The following is a 19,989-nucleotide window of genomic DNA, read 5'->3' on the forward strand; positions in this document are numbered from 1 at the left end:
GGCTCTCTCTTCCCCGGCCATGTGTTTTAACTGGATCGTGTTGCAATAAAGGACTAAGAACGTGAAAGATTGGTGAGTGCCCTCATTTTCTTCTTTTTCATTGCTACATTATTATTATTATTGTACATTTTTATAGCGCCATTTATTCCATGGCGCTTTACATGTGAAAAGGGGGCAAATATAGACAAATACAACTAAACATGAGCAAGAAACAAGGCACACAGGTACATAAGGAGGGAGGACCCTGCCCTCGAGGGCTCACAGTCTGCAGGGGATGGGTGAGGATACACTAAGAGAGGGTAGAGCTGGTCATGCCGCGGTTCAGTAGGTTGAGGATCACTTCAGGCTGTAGGCTTGTCGGAAGAGCTCAGTCTTCAGGTTCTTTTTGAAGGTTTCCACGGTAGGCGAGAGTCTGATGTGTTGGGGTAGAGAGTTCCAGAGTATGGGGGAAGCACGGGAGAAGTCTTGGATGCGGTTATGGGAAGAAGAAATGAGAGGGGAGTAGAGAAGGAGGTCTTCAGAGGATCAGAGGTTGCTTGTAGGTAAGTACCGGGATACGAGGGCACAGATGTATGGAGGAGACAGGTTGTGGATGGCTTTATATGTCATTGCAAGGGTTTTGAACTGGAGTCTCTGGGTGATAGGAAGCCAGTGAAGGGCTTGGAATAGGCGAGATGCTGGGGAATAGCGGGGAGACAGGTAGATTAGTCAGGCAGCAGAGTGTAGGATGGATTGGAGTGGTGCTAGAGGGGAGGCCAGAGAGTAGGAGGTTGCAGTAGACAAGGCGGGAGATGATAAGGGCATGCACTAGTGTTTTTGTGGTGTCGCGGTCAAGGAATGCGCTGATCCGGGAGATATTTTTGAGTTTGAGACGGCAGGAGGAGGCAAGGGCTTGAATATGTGGCTTGAAGGAGAGGGCAGTTGAGGATCACCCCGAGGCACCGGGCGTATGGGACTGGGGAAAGTGAGCAGCCATTGATAGATAGGTGTGGTGGAGGGGTAGAGTGAGATGGTGGAAAGATGATGAATTCTGTTTTGTCCATGTTCAGTTTTAGAAAGCGAGCAGAGAAGAAGGTCGAGATAGCTGACAGACAGTGTGGGATTTTGGTGAGTAAGGAGGTGAGGTCAGGTCCGGATAGGTAAATACGTGTCATCAGCATAGAGATGCGAAAAGGGGCGAGGTGAGGAGGTGTGTGGGAGAGGGAGATACTGAATGTTCGGTCTGTCAGATATGACGATGTCCGGGATAGGACCAAGTCTGTGATGCCAAGAGATGAGAGAACCTGTAACAGGAGGGAATGGTCCACAGTGTCAAAGGCAGAAGACAGGTCGAGGAGAAGGAGGACAGAGTAGTGTCTCTTGCTCTTGGCAGTTAGTAGGTCATTGGTGACTTTAGTTAGGGCAGTTTCAGTTGAGTGATGGGGTCGGAAGCCAGATTGTAACCAGTCAAAGAGGGAGCAGGAGGAGAGGTGGGAGGACAGTTCAAAATGGACATGTTGTTCCAGTAATTTTGAGGCATAAGGGAGAAGAGATATCGGGCGATAGCTAGACACTGAGGATGGGCCGAGGGAGGGCTTTTTGCGGATAGGTGTGATCTTGGCATGTTTGAAGGATGAGAGGAAGACACCTGTTGTGAGTGAGAGGTTGAGGAGGTGTGTTAGGGTTGGGATTAAGACCGCGGCAAGGATAGGGATGAGGTGGGACGGGAGCGGGTCAAGCGTGCAAGTGGTGAGGTGTGATCTTGACAGGAGGGTGGAGAGCTGATCTTCTGCCATGGTGGAGAAGCTGGTTTTGGATGAACAGGTTTGAGCAGCTAAGAGGGACAATGGACGCAGTGGGCAAAAGCTTTTTCTGATCACATCAATATTCTGTTTAAAGAAAGAGGCAAAGTCTTCAGCAGAAATGAGAGGGGAGGGAGGGAGTGCAGGGGGACGGAGTAGAGAATTGAAAGTGTTGAAAAGGTGTTTAGGGTTGTGAGACAGGGAAGATATGAGAGATGAGAAGTAAGTTTGTTTTGTGGCAGTGAGCGTGGACTTGAAACTGGCGAGGGACTGCTTGTATGCGATGAAGTGCCCGGCAGAGCAGGATCTCTTCCATCTCCGCTCAGCGGCCCTGGAGGCCCGTCTCAGTTCTTTGGTCAGGCTGGTCAGCCAGGGCTGCCTGTTGAGTGTACGATTTTTGCTATGCGTGAGCAGGGCGGCCGAATTGAGTGTTGCTGTTATTGTGGTGTTATAAAAAGTGGCAGCAGCATCTGTCATGACGGGAGGCTATGTCTGTAAGAGGGAGAAAGGAATCAGAGAGTGATTGTAAGTTGAGGTGTTTGAGATTTCTGCGAGGGTGAGTGAGTTTGTGGAGTGGGGGTTGCACACTAGGAGAGGGAAGAGAATGTCAGTAGGTTGTGGTCAGACAAGGGGAGGGAGTGCACTTCAAACGAGGGAAGAGTAGCGGAGGGTGGTAGTGGGATTGGAGTAAAGGAGCAGGTGTCGGACAGGAGCAAGCCAACCCCTCCACCTCGTTTGTTGCTGGGGCGAGGGGTGTGAGAGAGGTGGAATCCGCCATAGGAGAGCGCAGCTGGAGAGGCCGAGTCAGAGGGGGTGAGCCAGGTTTCAGTGATGCCGAGGAAGGAGAGTTTGTTGGTGATGAAGAGGTCGTGGATAAATAGCAGTTTGTTTCAGAGGGAGCGTGCGTTCCATAGTGCTCCAGGTAGGGGGACCGGGGGAGTGGGGGCTGGATGAATGGGTATGAGGTTATCATGGTTGGGAAAACGTGCAGAGGATCGTGGTAGGGGGTTAGAAATGAGTGTGGGGATCTGTTGGGGAGGGCCAGGATTTGGAGATAGGTCACCAGCGATGAGGAGTAGCAGACAGAGCGTTAGAAGGTGGGAGGAGGATATAACATAGGTTTTCTCCTGAAACAAATGTGGAATATCAGCTGTGTGCTGCCGGCGTCTAAATGCGGTGAAACTGCAAAAAAAAAGTACAATTCCACAATGGTTTTTTTTTTTTCATTTACCATGTCCAATGAATAGTAAAACTGACCTGGCAATACGATTCTCCGGGTCAGTACGAGTACACAGATACCAAATATATATAATTTATTTCTTTTTTATTTAAGTAGTGAAAAAAAAAAAACAATTCCGAGACTGGTAGAGGCTTAATTATGCAGGATCTTGGGCTGGTGAAGGTTTCTCTTTTGCGCCTTGAATGGTCATTTTTACTGATACCATTTCAGGGTACATACGATGTTTTGATCTCCTCTTATTACAATGTTGCAACGGCAAAAAACCCATAATCCTGGCATTTTTATATTTTTCGCTACTTACCGATCAGATTTTTATAGATCAGACATTTCTGAATGCGGCGACACCAAATGTCTTTTTTTCATTGTATTATTTTTATTGACTAAAAAGGGGGTGATTTTGATCTTTTGTGGTTTTTTTTTTTTAACTGTATTGAATAGTCCTCTTAGGAGACTTGAAGCTACGATTGTCTGTTCGCCTGTTCCACACAAACAGGGCTTCGGCACTAGCTAAAATCACCATCTCCGATGAATGACGGCCACTAGTCGTCTTCAGCCACGCAAACTCTTGACAGGGCTACCAATGGGCGGGATCAATAACACGCTTTTTATCTGCAGCATTTTTCTGGTTAACAGTCGCGGGTGGATCAGAGATCCACCCATTGCTGTTAGTTACTTGATGGCTGATTAAATGATTACGCTGTGCCCTTACTGCGCAGACACCAGTTAGCAGAACAGTGACAGCAGATTAAACTCGTGACTGTCATTCGACCAGTCATCATGGGCAACGCCTGTGACTGGTCAGTCTGTGGGAATGCCTGTGACTGGTCAGTCTGTGGGGACGCCGGTGACCCTGATCTGTCTGTGGGGACGCCAGTGACCCTGATCAGTCTGTGGGATGCCGGTGACCCTGATCAGTCTCTGGGGATACCTGTGACCCAGGTCAGTCTGTGGGGACGCCGGTGACCCTGATCAGTCTCTGGGGATACCTGTGACCCAGGTCAGTCTGTGGGGACGCCGGTGACCTTGATCAGTCTGTGGGGACGCCGGTGACCCTGATCAGTCTGTGGGGACGCCGGTGACCCTGATCAGTCTGTGGGGACGCCGGTGACCCTGATCAGTCCGTGGGGACGCCGGTGACCCTGATCAGTCTCTGGGGATACCTGTGACCCAGGTCAGTCTGTGGGGACGTCGGTGACCCTGATCAGTCTGTGGGGACGCCGGTGACCCTGATCAGTCTCTGGGGATACCTGTGACCCAGGTCAGTCTGTGGGGACGCCGGTGACCTTGATCAGTCTGTGGGGACGCCGGTGACCCTGATCAGTCTGTGGGGACGCCGGTGACCCTGATCAGTCTGTGGGGACGCCGGTGACCCTGATCAGTCTCTGGGGACACCTGTGACCCAGGTCAGTCTGTGGGGACGCCGGTGACCTTGATCAGTCTCTGGGGATACCTGTGACCCAGGTCAGTCTGTGGGGACGTCGGTGACCCTGATCAGTCTGTGGGGACGCCGGTGACCCTGATCAGTCTTTGGGGATACCTGTGACCCAGGTCAGTCTGTGGGGACGTCGGTGACCCTGATCAGTCTGTGGGGACGCCGGTGACCCTGATCAGTCTTTGGGGATACCTGTGACCCAGGTCAGTCTGTGGGGACGCCGGTGACCTTGATCAGTCTCTGGGGATACCTGTGACCCAGGTCAGTCTGTGGGGACGTCGGTGACCCTGATCAGTCTGTGGGGACGCCGGTGACCCTGATCAGTCTTTGGGGATACCTGTGACCCAGGTCAGTCTGTGGGGACGTCGGTGACCCTGATCAGTCTGTGGGGACGCCGGTGACCCTGATCAGTCTTTGGGGATACCTGTGACCCAGGTCAGTCTGTGGGGACGCCGGTGACCCTGATCAGTCTCTGGAGAGATACCTGTGACCCAGGTCAGTCTGTGGGGGCGCCGGTGACCCCGGTCACTTTGTGGTTACGCCGGTGACCCCGGTCACTCTGTGGGGACGCCGGTGACCCCGGTCACTCTGTGGGGAAGTCGGTGACCCCGGTCACTCTGTGGGGACACCGGTGACCCCGGTCACTCTGTGGGGACGCCGGTGACCCCGGTTACTCTGTGGGGACGCCGGTGACCCCGGTCACTCTGTGGGGAAGTCGGTGACCCCGGTCACTCTGGGGACGCCGATGACCCCGGTCACTCTGTGGGGACCTGATCTATGATACTAATCTGCGTATTATTTTTTATGCATTGCTTATGTAGCGCCATCATATTCCGCAGTTCTGCAGACTTCATCACTGTCCCCCATTGGGGCTCACAATCTACATCCCCTATCAGTATGTGTTTGGAGTGAGGGAGGAAACCAGAGAACCCGGAGGAAACCGCTATAAACTCTTTGCAGATCTTGTCCTTGGTGGGATTTGAACCCAGGACCCCAGCGCTGAATCTGATCTGCAAAAATAAAAGGAAACAATTTTCAAGCATGTTTAGGCCACACAGGCTAATTTTTTTTTTTCGCACTAGGTGTTTTTTTTTTAAAAAAAGTCAATTTGTATTACATTACTGAGGTTTATGTTAGTAATACATTTTTATTTTTTTCTTCACAGAAGTGGAACATTAGTACATACGTGCCTGTGAGGAGCAGGACTGTTTGGAGCAGCGATGACAATACTTTGGCAGCCCGTAATACAACTTACCCTTTTGAGAAAATGCAGACTTTTGCACAACTTCTTGAGAACATCTTACAACTTGAGGTGATTACTTTTGCTAAGTATTTTTCTAGCATTCGCCATGCCAACAGGTTTTTCCAGTTTCTCATTCTATTCCAATATTATGGCCGTACCTGTACGTACATCGGAGTCGTCCTGTATGGGGCAGGCTGCCACAGCAGCGACCAGAGCTAGCTCCGATTGCTGCTGTTAACCACTTAGATGCCTCTGTGAGCCACTGACAGCAGAAATAAAAAAAGACTTGCTGGCTGGTTGGCACGTGCACCAGCTCCCGTAGCCTTCCCACACCTTGTTTACAGGTTACAAATGCTTTATCATGGCAGCCAGGTTTCTGCTGAAGACCCCCATTGCTGCCATCTTGGTACTTCTCGGAAGCCCAGCCATGGACTGTGCTTTATAGGAGACCATGGTTTACACGATATATGTTGAATACTGCAATATGAAGTAAAAAGAAAAAAAAAGTTTTAAAAATATCAAAGTTTGAATCGCCCCCTCCTCCCAGTTTAAAAATATAAAATATAAAAAAAAAATAAATGCAGCTGACATTACCGAATTCGTAAAACTCTGATGAATCAGATATAAAATTAACCCATATAATACATACTGTAATGAAAACAAAAATTGATAAGGCAAAATTCTGTTTTTTGGTCGCAGCTAGAGATGACAGAATCCGAACTGTAAAGTTCAGGGTTCATTCTGGCTACCTAGTGTCCGGTGCTGAACTCCGAACACAGACTTCTGGAAGTCCAGATTACTATTCGGGTTCACATGCCAAATACTGCTTGTTGAAAGGCTGCAGCACAGGTAATCAACAAGTTTTTAAAGTAAAGGCTGTAGACACTTCTGGAGGCATCACAGCCATGCCAAATTTTGGCATGGCTGTGATTGACTGGCATTCCACATAACCTGGGAAGTATAAAGGCTGAATCACAAGTGCTGCTTAAAAATGGCCTCTGTGGGGGTACTCTGCAAAATGTCCTCGGGGGTACTCTACACCTGTCTCTGTGGGGGCACTCTGCACCCGTCTCTGTGGGGGCACTCTGCACCGGTCTCTGGGTGGTACTCTGCACCCATCACTGAGGGGGTACTCTGCAAAACAGCCTCTGTGAGGATACTGTGCAAAACAGGCTCTGTGTGTGTGTGTACTTTGCAAAGCAGCCTGTGTGGGGGAACCCTGCAAAACGGCCTCCGTGGGGGTACTCTGCAAAACAGCCTTTTTTTTTTTTTTTTTTAATTTGGTGAGGCAAACTGTGGTGCAGTATAACAATGGCTGGGTGCGGCTGGTATACTTCTCTATTAGGCCAAAGGTACAGACAAGTCCTGTGGGATCCACACCTGGTTAGTTTTAAAGAATGTTAGGTTCCCCACGTTGGCTGTAGACCGGCAGATGCATCTGTCTGTGATCACACCCCTGCCATGCTAAACACATGGTGGTGCTGGATGTTGTCATGTGCTGAGAAAGGTTTTCCACATTTCGGCCTTGCTATCACTCTCTTCTGAGGTGGTGCCAGTGCCCCAGCTGCATTGACGACATCGTCCTCTTCCTCTGCCTTGTGCTTCCACTGAGCCCCCAATGTCTGGTGGCCACCCTGTAACCGGCTCTGGTAACAATCCGGGCAACTCAGCAGTCATTGTGCAGGCATTAGCTCATGTGTGCCAGGCTGCCCAGAGACAACCACAAGCTGTCTTTGGTGGGAGGTGTATCGTCTGTATCCCCCCAGCCATGCTCCAGTTACACTTGTGAGCTGCTTTGAGTGCCACCCTGCTGTGAACACGGTCCCTCCTCATCCTCCAAAACTGTCCCCTGGCTGGTCAGTTGTGTACCTGGCCACTGTTGGTACAGGAACCCACCCTCCAAGTCAAGCGTGGACGACTGGCCTGATAATGGTGTGATTGGTCCCTATTCCTCCTCTATGGAATGATAGACGCGGTATAGTAACGCTGATGATCGCGACATCAACACTGGCCATATTGGTTGCGGGGTTCATAGTAGCACACCACACACGTCCCGCATGGAGGCCCAGTCATTGGTGGTGTTGTTCCGCAGAGCGACTCACCTGTGCGTGCTGCAGCTGAATCTCCAGTATTGCCTGCTACTGCCCCCACACTCTCTCCAGCATATATAAGGTGGAGTTCCACCTTACTGGTACTTAGCATATGAGCGGGAAGCAGTAGTGACGCTGCAGCGCAGACAGGTGAGCAGCAGGGTGAGAACACCCAAAGCACGCACAGACGGCCTGTACCTTCTGCAGCAGGTCTGACATCCTGGGAATGTAGCGGTGGCTGGGAACCACGTACTGTGGGACAGACACTGACATGAGTTTATTAAAACTGTCCGTCTCCATCAGCCGGAATGGCAGCATTTCAAAGGACAGGAGTTCAGAAATGTCACTCAGGACCAGGGCACATGGTTGGGTAGGGGGATACCTTCTCTTTCTCTCCTGTGTTTTTGGACTGGACAGCTGAATGCTTCCATGGGACATTGTGGAGATGCTGTGTGACACTGCTGTTGGTGGTGCTGTCACATCCTCCCTATGCGGGGAGCCAAGTGGTCCTGTTGCCGGGAGCGGGAGGGAGGGGCTGAGACTGCAGCAGAAGAGGGAGCAGGAGGAGGCTCAGATCTTTCCTGGTTTTTCAGGTGTGTACTCCACTGCAGCTTGTGCTTCAGATGCCTTGTCATGCAGGTGGTGCTTAGGTTCAGAACATTTATGCCTCGCTTCAGGCTCTGACTACACAGCGTGAAATACCACACCTTGGAGCTCCTTTGAGCTAGCTTTGGTGTGCACAGTTCATTCGCGTGGTGAACAGTAGCAGCCGATGGACTAGCTAGGGGCCGGACGCTGTGCTTTTGCACCCTGCTCCCTCTTTTGCTGTGCAGCTGGGGCAGCGTGACCATCAGCTCTTCCTCCTAACTGCTCACGTCACTCGGATCATCATATGCCAAAAAATACCGCACACTCAGACTTGATGTGATGCAAAAGTGTTCAACAAATTTATTGTCCTAACAAGAAAGGTTGCCATAGGATAATAAGAGCAATATGAGTAAATTGAGACCAAACCCAACGTTTCGACCCACCAGGGTCTTATTCATGGGGTTACTTGGTTTCCAGAGGTGCGTACACAAATGGCAAAAAAGGAGAGCAGGAGGGCAATCTCTCTAGTGTAAATCCTGTCACTTGGTATAAGGCTTTGAAAGAGTATAGGAATCCTACTTTGTAATGGACATCCAGGGGAATGGCCGTCACGTCCGTGACGGGCCTGCAGTGTCCTGGGAAGGCGCTCCAGTGCCCAGAATAATAACATTTACTATGTTGAAGGTAGATGGCAAATAGATATGCTGCACGTCACTCGGATGGCCTTCACTCCATGTGGGGTCTAGAACCTCATCATCCCCCATATTATCATCACACCTCTGCAGTCTGTCCGTAAGGGTACTGTCACACTATACGATTTACCAACGATCACGACCAGCGATACGACCTGGCCGTGATCGTTGGTAAGTGGTTGTGTGGTCGCTGGGGAGCTGTCACACAGTCAGCTCTCCAGCGACCAACGATGCCGAAGGCCCCGTGTAACCAGGGTAAACATCGGGTTACTAAGCGCAGGGCCGCGCTTAGTAACCCGATGTTTACCGTGGTTACCAGCGTAAAAGTAAAAAAAAAAAAAAACGTACATACTTACATTCCGGTGTCTGTCCCCCGGCGTTCTGCTTCTCTCCACTGTGTAAGCAGCAGAGCCGGAAAGCACAGCGGTGACGTCAGACGTCACCGCTGTGCTCGCTTTCCGCCGGCCGGCGCTCACAGTGCAGAGAAGCAGAACGCCGGGGGACAGACACCGGAATGTAAGTATGTACGGTTTGTTTTTTTTTACTTTTACGCTGGTAACCACGGTAAACATCGAGTTACTAAGCGCGGCCCTGCGCTTAGTTACCCGATGTTTACCCTGGTTACAAGCGAACGCATCGCTGGATCGCTGTCACACACAACGATCCAGCGATGACAGCGGGAGATCCAGCGACGAAAGAAAGTTCCAAACGATCTGCTACGACGTACGATTCTCAGCAGGGTCCCTGATCGCTGCTGCGTGTCAGACACTGCGATATCGTATGGATATCGCTGGAACGTCACGGATCGTACCGTCGTAGCGACAAAAGTGCCACTGTGTGACAGTACCCTAACTCTGCTGCCCTTCTAATCCACTCCTGTCATCGCTACTCCTCTGCTTCTCCGCTCTGCTAATCCCTTCATTGTCTCCCAATTCCACTACGTATCCACTTCAAGCTACTTACACTGACCTACAAAGCCGTCCATAATCTGTGTCCCCCATATATCTCTGAACTAATCTCCCACCTCGTAATCTCTGGTCCTCCCAAAACCTCCTTCTCTCCTCCACAATCGTACATTCCCCATCCAGTCGCCTGCAAGATGTCTCCCGAGTATCCCCCATCCTGTAGAATCCTGTGGCCCAACACGTCCAATTATCTCCTACGCATGGAACGTTCAAGCAGAACTTGAAATCCCATGTCTTCTGCTTACTGTCTGCAGTAACCCCGCTGCCACCTCACCAACACCAGCAGTTGGCACCAGTGTTTCGTCATCATCACCAGAGATGCGCTGCGGTGGTCCTCTGACTGTGCACTTGCCCTCCCATGTACTCATCCTACAACAGAACAAGTGGTTGGGCATCAGTGTTCTCAATCTCTTCCACGTGTGGGACAGGACCAGGTGGGTGTCCGGAACCACAGCCAGCGGAGACATCAAAAAGCAGAAGTGACCTCTGCATTATTGGGGCTCAGACTGCTGCCTGATTTGCAAGGGGGTGAGGTGGAAGGCAGATGCTCATGGGTCACAGGTGCAAAATCTGCGCTTTAAGCAGGGGACTGGGTGGAAGAAAAAGTGAAGGAACTGGAGGCACTCTCAGCATCCAATCTAACACCGCTTCTACTTGTTCTGGCCTCACCAGTCATCCAGCAGTACTCGAGCCTACAAAATTACACAGAGCGTCCTGTCGCCTGCGTGCACAGCGCAAAGTGTTTCATTTGGACGGGTAGCAGGCTCCACATCCTCTTCTTGCAGCAGCTATACCACCAACAGCAGCACCATGGCCGCATCCCCTAGTTGATGCTCTCCGCATTCTTTGCACCACAGAAAAGTTCAGAGTACTACACGGCCAGTATACAGAGAGAGAGAGGTCAGCATATTATTACACTGCCTGTATGCAGAGTACCCCCAACGAGGCTGTTTTGCAGAGTACCCCCAACGAGACTGTTTTGCTTAGTACCACAAGAGAGACTCTTTTGCGGAGTACCCCCCAACGAGGTTGTTTTGCGGAGTACCCCCCAACGAGGCTGTTTTGCGGAGTACCCCCCAACGAGGCTGTTTTGTGGAGTACCCCCCAACAAGGCTGTTTTGCGGAGTACCCCCCAACGAGGCTGTTTTGCGGAGTACCCCCAATGAGGCTGTTTTGCAGAGCACTCCCAACGAGGCTGTTTTGCAGAGCACCCTCAGAAAGGCAGTTTTGAAGAGTACCCGCACAGAGCTTGTTTTCAGAGTACCCCCCAACAAGGCTGTTTTTCAGAATACCCATCCCCAAAAAAAAAAAAAAAAAAAAAAGAACCACAAAAACAGTGTTGCATATCTTTTGCCCTGCCTTATCCACGTCCTACTCCACCCTCCTCCTCTTGCATTTTCTTATCCTGGTTCAAGATTATTATTATTTTTCTATTATTCTTTTATTTTAAAGCAAACCTGTCAGAAGGATTTTGCTAAGTAAAGTACAGGCAGTTACCGCTGTTACACTTATTAATATGATACCAGAGGTGAAGAAATCCGTCTTGTGGTTCTTGTGTGATCAGTGTTAGAAGTTTTCTATTAATGAGATGCCCGTGCTCCGGGGCAGCCTGTGGGCAGAGTCTTATCTTCCTGCTCTAAGCCGGAGAGACCTGACCACAGGCCGCCCTGAAGCACAAACAGTCTGTCTCTATGATGATTGTACCTCCAAACCAATCTAATACCAATATCCAAACCCATTGGGAGGGCGATTTGGGTCTCTGTCGAAGGCTCTCTGGAGGTGTAGCTTCATCGTAAGACATAAATCATCCGCTTGCTCTCGTGATTCCTGTGTTTCCCGGTGGTATAGAATCCCAACTGTTTTTCCTAGAAGCCAGTCCCATGTGTTGGAGATATGGCAAAGAGGAGGCCGATCTGTTACATATTTTTTAGTTCTGCAGGCCTCTTTCCTCTTTTGGGAAAAAATACAGCTAGCTAGTATACTCCGGCTCTCGTCCTTCTCCATCACTGCGACATCCCCCATAACATTATACAGGCATCCCATATTAAGACACCTAAGGAGGTTGTCCACTAATTTATCATTGATGACCTATCCATGGAATTGGTCTTCAGTGTCTGATCGGTCGTCCGACGCCCCCGCCAATCAGCTGTTCTCTGCCACCGCCTATTCTATTCAATAGGGGGCAGATGTTCAAAAAATGAGGCACTTCTTTAAGAGGAGGGTCATATTTTGCATAATTTCTGAACTTACAGTCAAATTCACAATTAAATCCCATAAAACAGAACTTATACTAAATCTGTGTTAAAAAGTTCAGTATAAACCCCAATAGGTTAAAAGTTAAAAAAAATGTATATCTTATCACAGATGTATCACAAAACATTATTACTAGGACATCCCCAGCCCCCACAATCTGTTACCAAAGGTAATCCCAATTAGTAGCGGTCAAGTCCCAGAGGATCACGTACCCTATAATGCTTCATTACAACCTAAAAGTAATGGCGCTCTTCATATTCCACCAATTTCCCAGTCAGTCGATGTTTCTTATTGGTATAACTATTGTTTATTGTTCTTTTCTATATAACCAGAATATAATTTATCGCTTTGCCTGTAGCTTCCAGCACAGATGGGCTGCGTGATACACAGTCCCTTACTATTGAATTTCATCTCCTGTGTCAATCAGGATGACTCTTTGCTGCGATTGAATTACTGGTTGGCATTTACCCTCCATGAAGGTACTGCAAGCACTGATATATTATTATAATTATATACTGCTACAATTTAGAGGCTTCATGAATACAGAAAATCAGAGTAATCACAGTAATAAACATATACGGTGTTTAAAGCTCCCAAGAGCTCACAATCTATAAGGAAGCGGGTGACGAGGTGTGTGTCTGTTGTATAGGAAAATATATATATATGTGTATGTGTGTATATATATATATATATATATATATATATATATATATATACATATATATATATATATATATATATATATATATATATATATACACCCTACATATACCCTATATATATTATAGGAATATGGAGGACCTTGTATGCACCCTATATATTATAGGAGTATAGAGGACCTTATATATACCCTATAAATATTATAGGAGTATAGAGGACTTTATATATACCCTATATATATATTACAGGAGTATAGAGGACCTTATATATACCCTATAAATATTATAGGAGTATAGAGGACTTTATATATACCCTATATATATATATAACAGGAGTATAGAGGACCTTATATATACACTATAAATATAATAGGAGTATAGAGGACCTTATATGTACCCTATATATATTATAGGAGCATAGAGGACTATATATATATATATATATATATATATATATATATATATATATATACATACACACACAGTGGGGCAAAAAAGTATTTAGTCAGTCAGCAATAGTGCAAGTTCCACCACTTAAAAAGATGAGAGGCGTCTGTAATTTACATCATAGGTAGACCTCAACTATGGGAGACAAACTGAGAAAAAAAAATCCAGAAAATCACATTGTCTGTTTTTTTATCATTTTATTTGCATATTATGGTGGAAAATAAGTATTTGGTCAAAAACAAACAATCAAGATTTCTGGCTCTCACAGACCTGTAACTTCTTCTTTAAGAGTCTCCTCTTTCCTCCACTCATTACCTGTAGTAATGGCACCTGTTTAAACTTGTTATCAGTATAAAAAGACACCTGTGCACACCCTCAAACAGTCTGACTCCAAACTCCACTATGGTGAAGACCAAAGAGCTGTCAAAGGACACCAGAAACAAAATTGTAGCCCTGCACCAGGCTGGGAAGACTGAATCTGCAATAGCCAACCAGCTTGGAGTGAAGAAATCAACAGTGGGAGCAATAATTAGAAAATGGAAGACATTCAAGACCACTGATAATCTCCCTCGATCTGGGGCTCCACGCAAAATCCCACCCCGTGGGGTCAGAATGATCACAAGAACGGTGAGCAAAAATCCCAGAACCACGCGGGGGGACCTAGTGAATGAACTGCAGAGAGCTGGGACCAATGTAACAAGGCCTACCATAAGTAACACACTACGCCACCATGGACTCAGATCCTGCAGTGCCAGACGTGTCCCACTGCTTAAGCCAGTACATGTCCGGGCCCGTCTGAAGTTTGCTAGAGAGCATTTGGATGATCCAGAGGAGTTTTGGGAGACTGTCCTATGGTCTGATGAAACCAAACTGGAACTGTTTGGTAGAAACACAACTTTTCGTGTTTGGAGGAAAAAGAATACTGAGTTGCATCCATCAAACACCATACCTACTGTAAAGCATGGTGGTGGAAACATCATGCTTTGGGGCTGTTTCTCTGCAAAGGGGCCAGGACGACTGATCCGGGTACATGAAAGAAAAAATGGGGCCATGTATCGTGAGATTTTGAGTGCAAACCTCCTTCCATCAGCAAGGGCATTGAAGATGAAACGTGGCTGGGTCTTTCAACATGACAATGATCCAAAGCACACCGCCAGGGCAACGAAGGAGTGGCTTCGTAAGAAGCATTTCAAGGTCCTGGAGTGGCCTAGCCAGTCTCCAGATCTCAACCCTATAGAAAACCTTTGGAGGGAGTTGAAAGTCCGTGTTGCCAAGCGAAAAGCCAAAAACATCACTGCTCTAGAGGAGATCTGCATGGAGGAATGGGCCAACATACCAACAACAGTGTGTGGCAACCTTGTGAAGACTTACAGAAAACGTTTGACCTCTGTCATTGCCAACAAAGGATATATTACAAAGTATTGAGATGAAATTTTGTTTCTGACCAAATACTTATTTTCCACCATAATATGCAAATAAAATGATAAAAAAACAGACAATGTGATTTTCTGGATTTTTTTTTCTCAGTTTGTCTCCCATAGTTGAGGTCTACCTATGATGTAAATTACAGACGCCTCTCATCTTTTTAAGTGGTGGAACTTGCACTATTGCTGAATAACTAAATACTTTTTTGCCCCACTGTATATATATATATATATATATATATATATATATATATATATATATATATATATATATATATATATATATATATATATATATATATATGTGTGTGTGTGTGTGTGTGTGTGTATATATATATATATATATATATATATATATATATATATATATATATATATATATATATATATATATATACACATATACATACCCTATATATATTATAGGAGTATAGAGGAACATTCACACGCTTCAGCATGGAATAATGGCTACAGAGCTGACTAAAACGTACATTTTGTTTTGTAATTTCTCGTCTCTATTGTACAGATTAGCTTGCAAAGTTTATAAGATAATTTTCACCAAGGGCGTTAGCAGAGATGACTTTTTTCCCCTGCATGTCATTGTTTAATCATAAGCCGGTGGAGAGCAGGTTTAAAAAAAAATGCCACTGGAGAAGGTCAGATCTGGCTTTCTCTGTGTGAGACATGTAATGACAGACAGCTCCGCTTTATTCACTGATCTGACCTAGACTCTAATTACAAGCTATGTAAGGGCATAGAGCAGAGCTGTGTGTGAGTACAAATGCGTCTGCATCAGCAACAAGTCTCACAATAGTTTTGCTGTACTTTCCCTCACCTCCACACTGACAGAGCTTTGAGATGAGAGCTGCAGATTCAGTGATATTTGTAGTGACACACACATCTCTGCTCTACTCCCCACACTGACAGTGCTGTAAGATGACAGCTGCAGATGTGGATATTTGTAGTGACACACCTCTCTGATCTACCCCCTCACCTCACACTGACAGCGCTGTGAGATGAGAGATGCAGAAGTATTTGTAGTGACACACTGCTCTACTCCCCCTCTCCCCAAACTGACAGTGCTGTGAGATGAGAGCTGCAGAAACAAAAGGTATTTGTAGTGAAAAACAGCTCAGCTCTACTCCCCCTCGCCTGTACACTGACAGCGCTGTGAGATGAGAGCTGCAGAGGTATTTGTGGTGACACACAGCTCTGTTCTACCCCAACACTGACAGCGCTGTGAGATGAGAGCTGCAGATACAGAACTATTTGTAGTGACACACAGCTCTGCTCTGCTCTCTCTTGCACCACACTGACAGCGCTGTGAGATGAGAGCTGCAGAGGTATTAGTGGTGACACACAGCTCTGCTCTACTCCCAGACAGTGATGCGAGATGAGAGCTGCAGATACAGAACTATTTGTAGTGACACACAGCTCTGCTCTTCTCTCCCTTGCACCACACTGACAGTGATGTGAGATGAGAGATACAGAGCTATTCGTAGTGACAACTCTGCTTTACCCCCCCTTCACACCACCCTGATAGCGCTGTGGGATGAGAGCTGCAGATGCAGAGATATTTGTAGTGACACACACAGTTCTGTTCTACTCCTCTCCCCCACTTGTAATCACTGTAAATGCCACTGATGAAATCAGGGAGGAGAGCAGAGCTGTGTTATTACATGCCTCACACAGAGAAAGCAGAGTCAGACCTTTCTTGAGGGCATGCGTCATGCAAAGGAAAAATGAAATGCCACCAGAGATGAATATCTGCTAACGCCCCTGCGGCTGGCCGAAACTGTGACTCTTAATTTTTCAAGCTAATATCTCTGGTTAGGGGATAACGTCTCGATTAGTATGACCCGACGGCTGGAGACCCCACTGATTCCGAGAACCGGGGATCTGAAGCGCACCCTGTGAATAGAGTAGAGGGCGATCACAGGCTCTGTTCATTTTTGTGAATGTGCATGATCCACCACCACTCCATTCACTCAGGGGCTCTTCAGAACCCCAATTCTCGGGACTGGTGGGGATCACAGCAGCCAGAGGCCAAAATATTGGAACATTATCTTCTCTACCAGTGACACAGCATAACTTTCAAACCTGAGAATACCCCTTTAGCGATAAGTTGTTAATATAAGGCTGGGCAGCCCCTTTAATCGAATTCTTTTGCAAAATTGTTTTGAATGGTATATCGTATTTTATTTTCTCTATCGCCTCTCATTGGGGGACACAGGAACCATGGGTGTATGCTGCTGCCACTAGGAGGCTGACACTATGCAAAAAAAAAAGTTAGCTCCTCCTCTGCAGTGTACACCCCACCGACTGGCATTATGCACTTCAGTTTAGCTTAGTGTCAGTAGGAGGTGGACACGGGTCTTTCATTAGACCCTTATCTACCTCAATGTGCGTCGTTTTCTTTCCGGAGGGATACAGGGTGAACAGTCACACCTGTAATCCCACAATACGGACTATGAGTACAGCGTGTACTGCCACCCCTTATCCTCATAGATCCGACAGCAGGACCAATATCCTAGCACACAAGCGTGCTTAGAAGTTCTGTCATAGCTCCGTCCCCCACCCACTCACCCACCAGAGCCTGTCGGTTGGAGGAGACGAGGACGTCCATCACCAGCTCCATGGACGTCTGACACCTTTCTCGGTTTAAGGTTAGTAACGGACGGCGTGGGAGTTTTGAGGTGAGTATTTCCCCCACCCGTCCCAGTTAGGAAATCAAAGGAGAGGGATCCCTCTAGGCCTTTTTTATTTTATTAAGGACTGCAGTTACACCTTGACCTGTTTGTTCGGCGGGTCGTCGCTGCACTGCAGCGGCCTTGCTGGCAGCCTCGCTTCCCCTCCTTGTTTCGGGGGGCCGCTCTATCTTCCAGCGCGGCGACTTTTTCAGCCGCACTACCGTTTTATTCAGCCGGCTGGTGGTCACTCTGTCTCCTGCTCCGGCGGCCTCTACAGGCAGCCCCGCTGCCTACTTCCTCTGGCAGCCACGTTCCTCTATGGCGCGGCGGCCTTGGCAGGCAGCCGCGCTGTTTTCCTCAGCGGTCGCCATCTTCCCGCCGGCCGCACCGCTCGTTCTTCAGCGCAGAGGCCCTCTCCATCCACTTCCGGTTTCATCGGGCTTGCTTTCTCCCGCCCGACAGTCTGTCTCCGCCCACAGGCACCATCTTAGTGTCCCTGGGCGCACGACCAACTCCGCCCTCTCCACTACTCTGCTATTTGGCGCCACCATCGCCGCTCCGCCCCCTCCAGAGCGCGCATTCTTGCGTCCTTCTCACCGGTCACCATCTGCGGTTTCTTAGATTGCGGCAGGAGCTCACATTGCCGTCCTGCCTAAAGAGAGGAAAGCGCCGGAAGTCCACCCGCAGGCCGGACAGCTTCCTTCACCTGGAATCCGTTTCAGCCATGAGTAGCTCTGCACTGCAGACTGACCTGTCCCCTAACCCTCTGGCATTTTCTTCAGGGACCTTTCAAAATGTCTACCTCTAAGGGAGGCCGCTCTCGTCCTCCTATTTCTTCCTCTAATTCTTCTGCCTTAGTCAAATTCTTTGCATGTTCGTCGTGTAACTGCAAACTTCCCTCAGATTAGTCCTCTCCAATCTGTCAGGCCTGCAGCAACCCGATTGATCCCCCGGCCTCTCCGCTTGAGTGATACACCCACCGCGGGCTCGGCTTTCACTCTGTCACAATCGGTAGCGGATCTAACACGGATGTCTCAAACTCTGGTGTCCGTGCTGGATCAATTACCCCGAGCCCTCCAATATAAGCCGCAAAAGGTCCAGACAGGAACACCGGTCTGAGTCCTCTTCTCGCTCCATCTCGCCACACGGTCCTTCTCGGCTTCCCCTCGATCCTCCTCCCCTGAGTCAGGTGAGGCGTTCTGATGGATATTTCGGAGCTGGATTCTAACCAAATCGCTAGCATGAGGGATATGGTTCAGAACCTTATTGGAGCGATAAATCAGACCTGTGGCATCAAGGATTCCTCTACGGAACCCGCAGATCAGGCGGTTTCGTTTAGACGGTCTAAACCACCTTCCAAGTTCTTCGCTCCTCATCCTAAATTCGAGGAGATCATGACCAGAGAAAGAGAGAATCCGACCAGACGTTTTCAGAGGGGAAAGCACCTTGGCGTTTTATATCCTTTTTCTCCAGAACTTACCGCCAATTGGACTGTTTCTCCCTCGGTGGACCCTCCAGTCTCCAGGCTGTCCGGCGGAGCATCTGTAAAGGATTCTAACGATAGAGTCATAGAATCCTTTGCAAAGTCAGCCTTTGAAGCTGCTGCAGCTACTCTATGCCCGGCCTTTGCTTCCACTTGGGTTTCAAAATCCATATCCAAATGGGCCAAACAACTCCGTCTGGGCATTCTGGACAGGGTTCCACCCGGACAGCTGGCGGAGCTTGCCAACCAGATTTCTCATGCGGGTGAATACCTGGTCTCCGCCTCCCTGGACGCCGTGACTTGTGTGGCTCAGGCGTCCAGCAATGCTGTTGCCATTCGCCGAACCGTTTGGCTCAAGGCCTGTCAGGCGGATTTGTCTTTTAAAAAGTCCCTTACCAGCCTGCCTTTTCAAGGTTCACGTCTCTTTGGTTCTAAGCTGAACCAAATCATTAAGGATGCTACCGGGGGCACAAGTTCTCTTCTTCCCCAGGCTAAACCTCGTCGCCCTCCTCCTAGACAGCAATTTCGGTCCTTTCGGCCTTTTCGTTGTTTTACGGCGTCAAACTCCTTTTCCCAGCAGCAGAGGCCACAGACACATCAAGAGAAGAAGACGGTATCCTTTAGACCCACTCCTTCCTGGCGTTCCCGCTAATCCCAGGTTAGATCTGCCAGGTCTATGACTGGAAGAACCCCCTCAGCATGACTCACGGCAAGACCCCAGCCCACTTCCCAGGCTGGGCGGCCGTCTCCTCTTCTTCAGGGACGTCTGGATCTCCTCAGTAGAGGACGCATGGGTCAGGGAAGTTATATCCTCGGGATACAAAATAGAGTTCATTTCACGACCCCAGGATCGTTTCTTCGAATCCCGGCCTCCAAGAGACCCCGCTCTAGTTCCGAGTTTCTTCTCAGCCATCGCTTCTCTCCTCAAAGCCGGGGTAATCGTTCCCGTCCCAGAAAAAGAACGGTTCACCCGTTTCTATTCAAATCTTTTTGTGGTGCCGA

The 19,989-nt window shown here is 48.4% G+C and overlaps 1 protein-coding gene across 2 annotated transcripts in view; it reads left to right on the forward strand.

The window, feature by feature from the left end:
* Window positions 1-19,989, forward strand: part of CENPI (centromere protein I) — an 83,274-nt gene that overhangs the window by 34,609 nt on the left and 28,676 nt on the right. For both annotated transcript variants that reach the window (XM_077283430.1, XM_077283429.1), the window contains exons 10-11: window positions 5,619-5,765; window positions 12,643-12,763. In XM_077283430.1, the coding sequence (XP_077139545.1) occupies window positions 5,619-5,765; window positions 12,643-12,763 (268 nt within the window). The remainder of the gene's footprint in view (window positions 1-5,618; window positions 5,766-12,642; window positions 12,764-19,989) is intronic.

Source organism: Ranitomeya variabilis, chromosome 2 (genome assembly GCF_051348905.1).
Source record: "Ranitomeya variabilis isolate aRanVar5 chromosome 2, aRanVar5.hap1, whole genome shotgun sequence".
Classification (NCBI taxonomy): domain Eukaryota; kingdom Metazoa; phylum Chordata; class Amphibia; order Anura; family Dendrobatidae; genus Ranitomeya; species Ranitomeya variabilis.